The sequence below is a fragment of the Cyanistes caeruleus genome, chromosome Z (genome assembly GCF_971803275.1).
Source record: "Cyanistes caeruleus chromosome Z, bCyaCae1.hap1.1, whole genome shotgun sequence".
NCBI classification, from domain to species: Eukaryota; Metazoa; Chordata; class Aves; order Passeriformes; family Paridae; genus Cyanistes; species Cyanistes caeruleus.
The window spans coordinates 74,882,119-74,896,415 of NC_141732.1; the positions used below are offsets into that span (position 1 = coordinate 74,882,119).

Genomic DNA, 14,297 nt, shown 5'->3' on the forward strand with positions numbered 1-14,297 from the left:
GGAGTTAAATAATTTCTAAAATACTCTTCTTTTTGGTATCAAAATTGGCTGTATTCTCTCTTGCAAATAAACACGAGGCAATGGTAAACTTTTAAGGGCTTTGCCAAAGGATTTTTGTTGGTTGTCTTGCCCATTCCTCATTTCCTCTGCTACTTTTCTCATTTATTGCCAGTATCTTGAATGAGATTTCTTTTTCTAAAAAGAAAAAAAAGATCCATATAAATAATAATAAAAAGAAGATAGGAAGAAGGAAAGCAAAGTAAAAAAATAACCAAGCTCCCTCTGAATGCACAGAAAAGGAACAAATCCTACAGAATAGCATAATTGAATAACAATATATCTTTATAAAAGAGGGTGAAAAATTGCATCTTCATCCATGTATTATTGAAGATGGAATACGATCAAATAAATCGTGTTTAAAAGCAATTAAATGCTCACAAAAGAAAAACACTTGCCCTGTAAACTGAAAAAAAAGGCATAATGACATGCAAACCTTCTTGAAACTACCATATGGACACTGGAACAAGAACGGTTGAAGCTGAATGGTATAGCAGAAGGAGAGAACTAGCTTACCTAGGCAAGGCAGCCTACAGTTGCAGAGGGAGTAGCTAGGAAATTCGGATGGAGCCAGGTCTGTGTGTCTGGGTTTAGGTGAGTAACAACCTTAAGTCAGTCACATTGCGTGCGGTCGGCCGCTCCGGCTTCAACCAGCGGCATCTTGCAGAGCTGCCCGTAACTTCGGGCCCAGTCCAAACACAGCTGCCGGCAAGGTAGAGTTTTTTCTGGATTTCAGCAAGCTTTGGGGTGGGCGTGTAACTGCTCTGCAAAGTCCTTTCTTATCAATTATACATTTTACACAGTGTAGAACATATGTTATTTCCACCATGATTTCTCCCCCCATCCCTTAAATGCTGATAAAGGTGTGGGGGTAAAAAAAAAAAAATTAAACACTTTCATTGCAATTCTGTGTTGAAAAATGACTCTCTGGGATTAATACCATTTTGATGGGGGCTGAAGTTTTTGACAAAAATGAGCCTCACTGCAAGAAGTTTCTCAGGTACCTGGCTTTTGTGCACCTGCTGGGCCAAGACCCTATCCTAGAGAAAAGCAAATCTGGTTTCTATCTGCATTGGGTGAAATAATGAGCAGAAAACAGAGCCTAGGCAGGAAAACGGAATTTTATCTAGGTGAACTTTCAGAGAGGTGCAAACCAATTCAATCTGCTCGGCAAAGGTATCTCACTCTCCCCCTGCTTCCTCCACGCACCATTTCAAAGAAGTGCATCTTTACCTTATTATATTATTAGAATCAATCAATATTATTAATATTACATGTGGGCAATTCTGTAAATTCTTCATAGATCTCCTCCCCACCTGTTAACAGCAGGTACATTATACAGTCTCTGGTTAGATTGGTCAACTAGGCTATCAATAGTCTTAATAAGCAATACCTATATTGTGACCTTTGCTCATAGAACTGAATCTCTCATATAGAGCTGTCAGATTCCTTAAAGAAGTATTGATAAGCTCATTACTATATTGCTACATATAATTTTAGGTGTGATTTTCACTCACCCTGAAGCATCTAGTAACCTAATACTTTTTTTTTTCCCTCCTAAAGCATTGGCCCTTTTACAATTGATCAAATAGTGAATTAGAGCATTATAGAGAGGAAACATAATCAGGGGATTTCTACAAGCACACTGTGATATATCTTTTGATCTTCTGACAACCTTCATCCCTCTCGATCCTAGGGAGGAAGTGCTGTTTTATAGGGATATTATTAGGCTGATGCTGCTTTATACATCTACCTGCAAGAAGCTACCGAGTCCGACAAAGATATTTGTGTGCGTTTGCAGTGAGTGATGCATATTATGTGATGCGAATCTATCCTTAGGGACTGGAAAGCAGAGGAACTATGTGCAAATGTGAGTCTGCCCTTTCGATACATGCATGCATACACAGTCCCAGTGTAGTATATACACAGGCATTTGAATTAGAAACAGGCCAAATATGCAGTCAGATCTCATCAGACCAACTCTGTCTGCAAATCTCCGTTTTTATTCTGTTTGAAGAAGCTTCATGTCCAGAGTTATCTGCCCCGGTGCACTGGGAAGGCAGCCTGGTAGCCTCTAAAATATTTTGGAGGCTCAGATGCAGTATACAAATAAACCAGAGATAAATGAATTAAGTGTGACTGTATCATTAAAATAGTACAATGAGCAAATGGTTATGTATCATATTAAACTCTGCATATAATTCCAGGAATACCCTCTTAAGTCATCTGCCACTTTCACGTATGTTCTCTGTACTGTCTTTTAGAAAGGAATTTTTTAGAAATCTATATTCTCCTGTCTGTACTGAATGCATGTTTTCATTAACATGCACATAAAATAAGTAGTTACATGTGTGTGATATACAAATGTCAGGCACTTCTATCTCACTGCATTTGCAGTTTTCCCATAAAAGTTAATTCTCAGCTACACTTTTTGTGTATTCTTATTTTAGGTTTTTACATTATTTTTTATGTTTTCTGGTTTTAAATAAGGAAATTAAACACCTTAACCATGTAAAGGGGTAGGAATAGTCTGCACTGCAAACTGCGTTTGCACCACACCTTGTTCTACCAAACCATAAACAACTTTCCGTGGACAAAATACTTTGAAAGACCTTATTGTGAAGGTGCCCATCACCACAACTGCATATCCCTGGAGGCATCAAAATTGCCAAGAAAGTCATCTATTAAATAGTTAATGCTAAACAATGACTTTCTGTGTTCAACAAAGGAGGGAGAAATAAACAGATAAGGGTGAGGTAGATCGAAATCTGCATGCCTCATTGGCTGAGCTGTCGGATATTTCTAATGCATCTGAAGGGTTTGTTACTAAGAACCTGTTAAGTATCTTTAAACCTTTGATCTGTAGCCAGTCTTAACAAAGGTGACAATTAATTACAGGAGAGTGCATTGCAATAAAGTTACATCGTGGTCAGTTTATATATACTGTCCAAAGCTGGTTCACAGAAGTCACTGTCAATTAAAGTCTTCTGGAGTCCAGTTCATTATCAATTTTTCCCCCTTACCTTGATCAATATTTTTGGCTGCTTCTGCTTGACAAACTTAACACAATGTCTATATCTATATGTCTTGCCATTCATTTACATGGAATAGATGGCCGTATATGATTTATTTTTAGCTACTACGTATGGTCAGGCTCTTTATTTGAGAGGTTTAGAGCTCTCATCCATCTTTATTTTAAGGAGCGACAATAATAAGCCCTCTCTTCCTTCAAGGAGATGTCAGTTGGATATAATGAATGCACATTAAAAGCTGCATTCACCTGTATGTGCATTCAGGCTGTGGCTCACAGTGACAAAAGCAAACAAATGCAATCTCTGTGGTGACATCCTGACTCCAGACCACACCAAGAGATGCAGCGCTGACAAAGTGACTCAGTAGATCCTGAGGTCCCCAAAATGTGACAATGGCTCCCCAGGAGGTAAAGAGAGACCCTTTAATATATAGCCTGTAATATATACCCCAGGTCAGTAAGTGGAGCAATGGTGGAAGAAATCCATAACTTTTACTCACCATGGTTAATATTTTTCCCTTTTTCTGCAGCAGATTTTAATGCATAATGGTCAGTCCGCCATGGCAAACACTGGCAACAGTCACACAAGCATCGGTGAAGCATTTAAGTGAGTGAGAAATGTGGCAGAAATCAGGCTTTTGTCAGTTCCTTAGCTTTGTTTTAGTTTTAGTTTCACTTACAGAAGTAAAGCTAAGGGACAAGCCAACAAGCACAGAAATTAGTAGCATTAGCTGCAAGTGATGAAGTTTGCTCGGTGAAACCCATAATCCAGAATTTGAAAAGGGAATGTGAAATATGGAGTAAGTGCAAACCTGCAGCAGGATTTCCAAATGTGAAGCCACCTCAGCGATGACAGAAATCTCACTGCGTTCTGCCCAGCAAGCAGGTAACAGGCCTTTGCTCCCGAAGTAAAAGTGATGCAGGGATTAATGAAGCACCAGTTATTTGTTAAAGTCGGGATACAACTTCGTTTCCTTAACACCCTCCTTTGCTTAGTGCAAACTCATATGGGGCAGAAACCACATGGTGCTTGATGGACAGGTCACATCGAGCTCTGCAGCCCCCTATTTTTCTGGAATATTATTTTGAGGCTATAGCCAACACCTGCATGGGTCTTTAGGCATCTGATGCTTTCTCTCTGTTTTAAATGCAGGTAAGCGGTCCAACAGCCTAGATCATCTCCCCCACTTTTTCTCCCTTGGAACCATTACTGCCTGTCGCATAAACCCGCCTCGGTTCACACTTGATTGACGGGAGGGACAGTAACAGCTCCTTTAGTGTCGTTATGGTCTGTCGGGTCAGTGCGGCTGGTATGCATGCGCACAGGGTATGCATGATAAAAAAACACCCTGATGTCTTGCTGAAAAATGTGGCTGCATACTTCCAGCTCTTAAGACTGGAGGAGACCCTCCTTGATCACTCAAACCCTTCCATCCTTTGCTCTTGACCACCATGAACAGAGAGTTCTCTGTCTGCCCTCCCGGACAGGAACAACCCGCCTTTCGGTTGAGCACAAGACACTTTCCGCAATCTCGCTCACTCTTTACCCAGACAAAATTTCCAGGTGCTTTCTGACAATCTCCTTCAAAAGACTATTCCATCAGCTGCCTGGCTTTTATTTTGCTATGCAATTTGAATTCTCTGCTAAAGAAAGCCCTGTCGGTGGCACTGGCCACTAGCAGATGCGGGATACAGGACCAGATGAACCACGCTTCTCATGCAAGGTGACAAGGATCCTCAATTTTTCCCTCTACTTCAGTGCTAAAATTTCCGATCTTTTCTGGTTTGATATAGGAAAAAAAATGACATAAAACTAAATCAAACTCACCCCTGTTCCTATTGTTTCTTGCAGAAATTAGTGAGTTTCTGATTCACCCGTTAATTAAAACCTTGGTAGGTTTTAATAAATAGGGTAGGGATAAATAAATGCTATGAAATTTAGTTGTTCCCAGTTAGTTTCATTTAAAGAAGAAAAAGTACCCTTTTTTATTCCATAAAATGCCCAAAGGCACCAGCATATGTAGATATTAAGGGACAGAAGCAATTTAATCTGTAAAGGTGCAAGCAATGTAAGTCTAACCTGGGGAAATGTAAGAGAAAAAACAAAAGCTGTGGACACGCAAACTTTAATTTCTTTCTTTTTTACACATTAATTTAACTTTTAAACAAATTCATCTTGTAAGGATGATTAGTTCATATGGTAGTGGGACTAGCTGAGGAACAGCTTTCAGTGCAAAACTAGACAGGCAAGCAAGAGATCCCAGAAAATTAGAGTTTGTATTGGAAATGCTGACATAACCGTAACAACAGCATCATAACTGGCTGCAGCTGCTTTTAGAAACCAGAGTTCATGCCCAGACCCCTGAAAAAAAAGAGTTAACATATATCTTTCTAATTTATGGAGCAATCTTGGCTATCTGTTTGACATTATCAAAACACATAGGCACTCATAAGTGCAGCAGATTTTAATGAACAGGGGGTTGTTTCTTCTTCTCTTCCATCAAGCTATCCAATTGCATTGTGATTGTTTTAAGGGATTGTTCCTTAGACCTAAAGCTTAAGTCTCCTCTGTTTTATTCCAGTTTATTTGTGTGTTTACCTCCCTAAAACTTGTTTGGTTTACTACTGTACTAAATGCTGTATGTGTTGCTTTCATCCAGGCAAGTCTTATGTTTCAATTATGGAGGAGTTTATTCAGCACCTGTATTGCGCTGTGCTTCTTTCCAACTAAATTTCCATTTCCCAAAGGCTGTACACATGAATGTGTACACATCTCTTTTTCTATATGTATACACACACAAATCTATACATTTCTGCATATAAACATACACATCATCTTAACTGAATGCTCATTTTCATTGCGTCTTTGAATTTCTGACATATCCAAAACCTTTACAAACATCCTTAAACTTAACAAGGTTTTAATTTTTCTATCATCAATCTTTGTAATCAAACAGAACAGAATATGATGAATGGAAGCTTTGTTTCCCTATCCCAGAGGTGTCCTAAATTTCAAAATTATTTATACTTTTAAGAAGGTAAAGCTGTAAAAGAACTAAACTATTCTCTTCATACCGCATTTTTCTATCTGCATTGAATGCTTACAGAGTGAGGTCCGGGTCAGGTAGGAGAAACACCCCAACCACGGGACTGCAGCAGTGTATTTTAAAGAGGTTTTGAGGGATTTGTGCTTTTTCCACCCCTAAAAAAGTGATGAAAGAGTGTTGTTGGTCTCAAGTCTATGCAAGACTCCTGCTTTCTCAGTGCACACTATCTCCACACTTTAAGTGCATTCGCCCGCATGTGTTTCAGTAAATCTCAGTTAAGAGTGGAATGCTGATTTCTCCTGACTTCCTAAATAGAATATTATGGAGACTTGTGTGTTTTAAATTAAAACATTCCCCAGGCCTTGGGTACAAGCAAGCTTCAATAGAAAAGACTATTTAAACCTGTGGGGACAGTCCTATATTTAGATTACATTAATTCATAAATATTATACTAAATACCACTTAAATTGGCCTTAAATGACTTGAAAGATAATGCATTATAATATGGCTGTCCTGAGAGCACTAACCTTTATATCTCCCAGTAACTCAGCCTTTAAGCATACTCCACAGCTAGATAAGATGGGGGGAAGTTATGAATGAGTGTCTTGCTAAATTGTTAAAGTGTGATTACTTAACTCAGTGCATGTCTGTGCGTGTATGTGTGAGCGCGTGGGTGGGTCAGCTCAGCCCCGGTAGATTTCTACCCATGGAAGAGCACACAGCCTCTTCCCAGCCCTACAGCAAAGTACCAGAGCAGGAGCCTGTTCCTGCCCTGTGTGGAGAGAAGCAAGGATGGGGGAAATATGGAGTAGCTATGCTTGTGCCATGAAAGCTTATTTTCTCGGGGATCTGGCAAGCCTTTCCTGCCTTCCCCCACATTCTGCTTCCCCCGTACCCTTTCTCTCTTTGTGTATCTGCAAGAGAATCATAATCCCCTGCCTCTTTGCTGGTGTCTGTACTGGTATCAGCCAGAGCTGCTGGTAAGACAACCTGGGACTTCACTCTTTTTTTTGTGATAGTTTTGCTTGGAAGAGGACATCGTAATGTACTTTAGGTTCTTAATTTTCAATTTCCTCCTGCTATACAGGGGAACCACAATAGGATATCTTCATAACATTTTCAAAAATACACATCCTTTGATCTTGTTTCAATGGATTTACACCTGAAATTACTCTGGTTGCTGTTCTTTTACTTTAAGCTAATTCATCTCTCTTCCCTTCCCCTAAAACAATCCCACCTTCTCCCCCTCTATACCCAAGGTTTGCTCTCCGCACACTTAAATAAACTACAGCCTACTATTAACCCTTCAGGGTGTACCACTGCCACAGCTTCATCCTCTGAATTAGGAAAGAAATCAACTGAGAGTGATGGATCAATTAATGTATAAGCATTATGCATCTCTTATGGAAAGCATCTTGGGGTTTTGTATTGCCAACCTACCCCTGTGAGCCAAGTTGGACTATCTTTGTGCAATTCTTCACCTACGCCTGCAAAGCAAAGCCAAAATAAGGACATCTGAGTGAATACAATGCTTCACATGACTGCATTTAGAGAAGGGAAAAGAGAAAAAATAGATTAAAAATGAAATAAAATGAATAAAATAATAATAAAAAAAAGCCAAACACAACCCTCATCCTTCAAAGCCCCATCACGCTTTTTGACTTAATAGTAATTAATCACTGCTGGCAAGAAAGTAATTTTTTTCCAGGTAGCCAGAGGCACATTTTTATCAGGATTAGCTAATAAATCAGCGGCATCGCTAGAAAGGAGTTCAAACTCTTCTCGGATGTACTAAATAAAACCGATCTTTGAAATGCTGGCAACTCGATGTCTATTGAAGCTCCGCTCAAACCCTAGCCCGCAAAAAAACAATCATCATCATAAATTTTCTTTACAAAGTCCAAAACTTACAGCAGGTTAAAAACGACTGCTTTGAGATGAACTCATGCAATTTGGTTTGATGAGGTGACAAGATTTCCCCACCTGGCTTTTTTCCTAGGTTGCATAACCTTTACAACAGAAATGAAATGAAGGGAAATGAAGTTAGTATCTTGCTTAATTCAGGGATATGTGTTAAACACATCCAAGCAAGATAAATGATCCCTCTCTCTCTCTCTCTCTCTCTCTCCTCTCTCTCTCTCTCTCTCTCTCTCTCTCCCTCTCTCTCTCTCTCTCTCCCTCTCTCTCTCTCTCCCCCTTCCTGAGTTTGTCTCTGTGAATGCAGGCATACAGTAAAAGCAAAACTGAACTGAAAGAGGGACAACTCAAATCTATGAAATAGAAGTTAGCATACAGAATTATTAATTTCAGGTTTAAGGTAAAACATAACAAAAGAATAAAATCTCATCAACAAATCACAGTAACCTCCCACTACCAGAAGAAATACTTTATCGAAGTGTTAGCTCAAAGATTTCCTCTACACTATGTTGAGTGATTCTCTTCAGTGTAGCTTTTACTGCTGTTATTTTTATTTTACAGAAACGCTAGATAATTTTTTGCAAACACATGCACACATACACATGAGCTCAGTGTCTACTCTCACTATTAGACAAAATCTCTCAGGACTTTTCCTTCTCTGCACTTCTTACTGTTATTTTTATTGCTTTTATTAATAATTATTATAGTACGGGTGTCTAGTTTAAATGATGCCCATCAGACCTTGATGTGGCTTCTAGGAAGACAGTCTGAAAAGAAAGCACGGTTCAAAAGAGCTACACTGATCATTTTAAAAATGAAAAGGGTGTTTGTAGCGACTGGCAAAAAAGGATGGAAGAAATGTTCTGTAACTTAGACTGAGTCCCTAGCCCCCGAGCCCTGTATATTTTCTCTAGCCTGTGTAAAACTGGTACTTTGCACTGTCAGGGTATATTTTCATTTGCGTTTCCTCAGAGTGGAAGCAAGGAGGGAAGTGAGTGGGAAGGGGGAAGATATGCCTGCTAAACATGCCGTTAAGTTCAAGATTTACAACTCGCCAAGGCATCTGGAAAGCTGGGAAGCCAGTAATGCCATTACCGGTGACTGTCACTGCCAGGAGTCCACCAAGCTGAACTAGACACTGCTACTGAAGCTGTCCTGTAAAAGATACAACTTCCACTCTCCCTGTGTCACCGTGCAAACGCTTTCTCCTCCTGCACTAAATCTGGAGTCACACCCCAATCACTTCTGACCAGTCTTTTTCTTTTCCCTTTTCTTTTTTAAAAAAATAAACACGCACACACACACACATATACAAAATCTGAGTTAATAAGGTGGCTTATATCACTCCTGATTCTCTCCTGCTCTTAAGCGGGGCTACCATGCAAATTATCTTCAACTTCCTCCCTGTGAGTCCTACTTTCCTACCCGAGGATCTGAGCATCTCTCCCCCACTACACACACCCTCCCCCACCCCCAAAACAGAGCACCATCTAATCTGATAGGCACCTCCGGAGAGCCTAAGCTGGGCAGGGAAATGAGCGGGCAGAGATGGAGCAAGTGAGGCACCGTGTGAGGAGTACATCTCCACTACCTTTAGAGAAAACCTAAAAAGTTCCCGGCATGGACTTCAGGCACATTAAAGTAGCGTTTGGAATATGCCTGGTCAGAGACTTCTTCCCTCTGGAACTAAGCTGCCTCCCGTTCTTTCTGTCTTGCCTTCTTACACACATACACACACACATAATGTGATTTTGTGCACACACCCCTGCCCCGCTTGAGATGGGCTTCTTTATTGTTGTTTATATCCCTGTTCCTGTCTTCAGCAGAACCAAAATGAAATAGCCCTCCCGGAGCAACTCACTCTCCTCCACTTCTTGCATTGTAGAGGACTACAAATTATAAATGTGACAGAAGCAAAAATAAGAGATTCCCCCCAAAAAAAATTAAAAAAAAAAAAAAAAAAAAGGGAAGAAAAAAGAAAGAAAGAAAATAAAAAGCCGCCGGTGCCAGATACAGAATAGTTGTAAAATCGGGGGTTGCCAGCAAACCCAGGGACAGACAGACGGACACACACCCCCTGGGCTGACGAAGAGCGGCTCCCGAAGGTAAATACAGAGCACCCGCTCCGGCTTCAGCACCGCGGACAGCTGCCGCCGGCCCCGCGCCCGCGCCGCCGCTCGCCTGGCGCTCCCGGGAGCTGCCTCTCACCCCCCAAAAAAGCGGGGAAAGAAATAAAAATACTAATAAATAAGCCAAACGGAGCTGACTCCCTGCCCTGACTCTCGCTCTTCTCTTCCCAGGATGGGTCTATTATTTCTCTCCCTGCCCCCCCAGCCTGCCGCCTCCGCCCCCGGGCCAACCAAAAATGAAATAAAATGAAATGAAATCTAAAGGAAAGAGAGAGAGAAAGAGAGAGCCAGGGAGAGAGAGGAAGCCTGCCTTTCTTTCCCGATCTCTCCCGGGAAAGTTCAGGAGGTAACTCACCTTTGTGCATGCCAGTGAACCTGTCCTTCAGCACCGTCAGTTCATAGATCTTCCCGAACTCCTCGAAGAGCGGTTTGAGGTCTTTCTCGTCCAGGTTACGGGGGATCTGCCCAATAAAGAGCTTAATGGCATCGTGGTCCTTCATTGGGATGGTGGATGGGTTTCCGGGACTATGGTTTAATCCGTTCATATGCCCGTTGGTGCTGGGGTTGCTGTGATTGCTACTCAGGCTGGTATTGTCTGGTTGTCCGTTTGCTAACGTGGCCATCTTTATATACATAGAGAAAATCTTCTTTCCTTTTTTTCCCCCTCTTCTTTTCTCTCTCCCTCCCTCTCTCTCCCTCTCTCTCCCTCTCTCTCGCTCTCTCGCTCCCTCTCCCTCTTTCACACACACACACACACACACTCACACACACACACACTCCTCCCTCTCTGTCTCTCTCTCTCTCTCTCTCTCTCTCTCTCTCTCTCTCTCTCTCTCTCTGGGTCTGATCTGATTTTTTTTTTACATTGAAGATCTGTGTCCTTTCCGTTTAAACAGGCTGGATCGGTTCAAATTCCCAGCCAGACTAGGGGGTGGGGTGTGAGTGTGTGGATGTGTGTGTGTACGGGGAAGGGAGGCTAGGGGTGGGGGATTGCTTTTGCCTCTACTCTGGCTAAACCCCCTCCTCCCATCCAACCACCCCCCTGTCTGTCTGCCCGGCACAGGCTCAATGGTATCTTCCAACACAGCCCCCGGCTATAAATAGCACTAGGCGCATGGCTCTTTGAGAGACAGTCAATTTCTATTGTGCCAAGTGAGCAAAGGGGAACGCTTGCGTTTTTAGGACCAATGATGATGATTTTTTTTTTTTTTTCCTTTTCCTTTGCAAGCCCTCCGATCAATCGCTGTCGTTATAATTTCAGTGATCATCGGGAAATCTGCCTTTTTATTTGAGAGGGGAAAAAAACCCAAACCCAAGGTGTTCTGACTTCTTTCTGTTACGATGATGCCTCTTACTTATTATTTACTCTTATTATAATTTCGCAAATGATAATAAAAAGCAGTTCAGATACGGACGAACCCCCCGGCTCAGAGGTTGCTTTTGCTGTTGTTGTTGTGATTGTGATGTTACAAGCTCTCTTTACTATATCTGTTCATGTTGCATCTAGAAAAAAAAAAAAAAATGCATGCTCTTTAAGCTCTTTTATTTTTTTTTTTAATATAAATTATGTTACTGATGATGACATCAAACTAGGAAAGCACAAACTATATTACTGTAGCGCTTTGGAGAGAGACAAAAAATATCGAAATGACTGTTGTTAATTTTCGTGCTGCCGATATTTATTTTATGTACAGTCAGTGCGGGCGTTATCTCCTATACGGGCTGTGTGTGTGTATGTGCGTGTGTATATTGGAAAGGGATTCATTAGGTAAGGTTTTCTCGCCCGACTTTCAAGCCATCAGGATATTTTGTCTGTCTCTGATGAAAACATAAATCGTATTTTGTAGTCATCAGTGATCGGGAGTTGCTTGTCCGAACAATGCTCTCTAGACAAAGTGTACTGTATGGTGGAGACGAAATCAGCTCTTCTTTCATAGCATTTGGGGGTGGGGAGGGCAGGGAGCCTCGGATTAAGGACACAACTCCCCCTTGTCCCCCAAATAATAATAACAGTAATCCGGACAGTAACAAAACAAGGCTCTGCGTGCGCTCAGAGCAATTTCCCCCTTGTTGTTCTCTCTCCCCTTTCCCTTCTCTCCGGTTCTCCCGCTCCCCGTGCGAGCCGTGCGCGGATGAAGCTCGGAGGAACACCAGCAGGCGAGCTCGGAGCAGCCTGCGAGTTACCTGGCCTGAACCCCCTCTCCCCTCCCGGGCGGGCTCGGCTCCCGGCTCTCCCCGCTGGCCCCGGGGGTGTGGGCAGCCCCCGCCGCCCGGCCCCGCGGGGCCCCGGCCATTGTTCGCGGCGCCGCCGGCTGAGCCCCGCGGCGGAGGCGGCGGCGGCCGCGGGGAGCCGGGGAAGGGAGGGCGGGCTGGGAGCGGGACCCCCCCGGCCGCCCGTCCCCCGGGAGCGCAGGTAACACGTGTGCCTGCCGACGGAAGGGGCAGCCGCGGAGGAAGGAGGTTATTAGTTTAAAATTTCAGCCTTCCTGCCTGCTTTACTGACTGGATTTGCTTCTTTTTCTTTTTTTTTTTTTTTTCTTTTTTTTTTTGTTTTGTTTTAGTGGTTTTTGTTGGTTTTTTGTTTCTTTTTTTTTTTTAATTTATTTTTTAATTTCTGTTTTAAAAACAAACAAGAAAACAAGCAAACAAACAAAAGAAAGAAGCAAGCTTTACCGCCTTTCCACTTTATTTGGCTTTTGTTTTAATAACAGAGAAGGAAAGCAGTGTCCTGCCAACCCCCACACCCCGTCCCCCGTCTCCTCCGCCTCCCGTTAAAAAAAAAAAAAAACAACACAAAAAACCCCACAAACAAAAAAACAAACAAACAAAAAAACTGAAAAAAATGAAATCACCCCATTGCAGGTGGCTCGGCTATTCCAACTACTCCTGCGTCTGAGAGTGCTCCCCTGTCCTGCCAGCAGAGGAGCGGGGGTGGATCGGGGGGCGGCAGGACTGCGCCCCTCCCCGGGGCCAGCGCCGATCCCTGCCAGGGGAGCGCTGCGGGCGGGGGGCGGGACGGGACCGGCCCCGAGGAGCCTCCCCATCCCACCCTCCGGGGGCCCGCACCTGGGGGCGACACCCGTGCGGAGCCCTCGGCAGCCTGCGCTGCTTTTTTGCGGCTCTTGAAATATCTCCGGGCGCTGATGGGCAGCAGCGGCTGTCAGCCGCCTGGTGCCGGGCTGGTGGCAGGCACAGCGCATTGTCTGCCGTCTGACCAGGCGTGCCGTGTACTGGGGTCCAAGCCGGGGCGGGGAGGGGGCTGGTCTGCCCGTCTTCCCTTCCTGGGCACACTTCTGCAACCTTTAAAGGCTACAGACACGGAGATGTGACAGCCCAGGAGCTGCGGGGAGGGTAAAACCCTCATGCAGACCCACTCCCAAATTCCCAGCCCCGTGACTCACCTGTTTTCAAATCCTGCCTTGTGCCTTGGACTGTGATAAAAGAATGACAACAACATCAAAATCCACATGAAACAAAATCTTTCAGCCCTCCCCCCACTTAAGAATCCTAATATCCGCTTTTTCTGATCCCTAAAACCACACCCGTGATAGAATAAGGAAGACTCACTGAAAGAAGACCTAAACCTTTTTTTTTTTTAGAGAAGAAATATCCACTACAGTGGAAACTGAAACAGCATCCGGCACTGATCCATCCCAGGGATAGCTCTGTTAACACCTTGTCCACGAGCAGGCCACTCTGCCTGCAATCACGGCTTATCCCAAATGAAAGCCAATTAAAAAGAACAGGGCAGTAAAGAGAGTCATTTTGCTACTCAGTGCGGGTGTCCCTTTTATAATAATCTCTATTTTATAAAACTTTGAGCTGGTCCACGCCCCGTTTTCACAGAGCCGTAAGTATAGTCATTTAGAAATGGATGCTGTTCAAGTACAGCCCCCTGGTGCACAGGCACAGCTGTGAGGGGTGGCAGGATGAAATAACACGGACACAAATATTGCTACAAGGGCTCCAAGATGAACACAGCTGCTGCTGTGGGTAGAAATAAGCTATACCCCATAAGCACCTTTACACATGTACAAGGGGCTGTAGCGGATTTTAAACAGATACAGGCAAAGGAGGAGTGAAATTGTTATCTATAAACCAGCTTTTGCTGAACAG

General features: G+C 43.1%; 1 protein-coding gene across 16 annotated transcripts in view; it reads right to left on the reverse strand.

Annotated features, from left to right (window-relative positions):
• Positions 1-11,171, reverse strand: part of CELF4 (CUGBP Elav-like family member 4) — a 709,508-nt gene extending 698,337 nt beyond the window's left edge. For 6 of the 16 annotated variants that reach the window (XR_002869810.2, XM_023944018.2, XM_086867318.1 and 3 more), the window contains exon 1: positions 10,537-11,169. Coding sequence is in view for 15 of the 16 variants with exons in the window: in XM_023944018.2 (XP_023799786.1) it covers positions 10,537-10,816 (280 nt within the window). In the remaining variant the exon portion in view is untranslated. Of the gene's footprint in view, positions 1-10,536 lie in introns of all 16 variants that reach the window. The other 10 variants (XM_086867316.1, XM_086867309.1, XM_086867308.1 and 7 more) reach the window with 5 other exon arrangements.
• Positions 11,172-14,297: the final 3,126 nt, after the last annotated feature.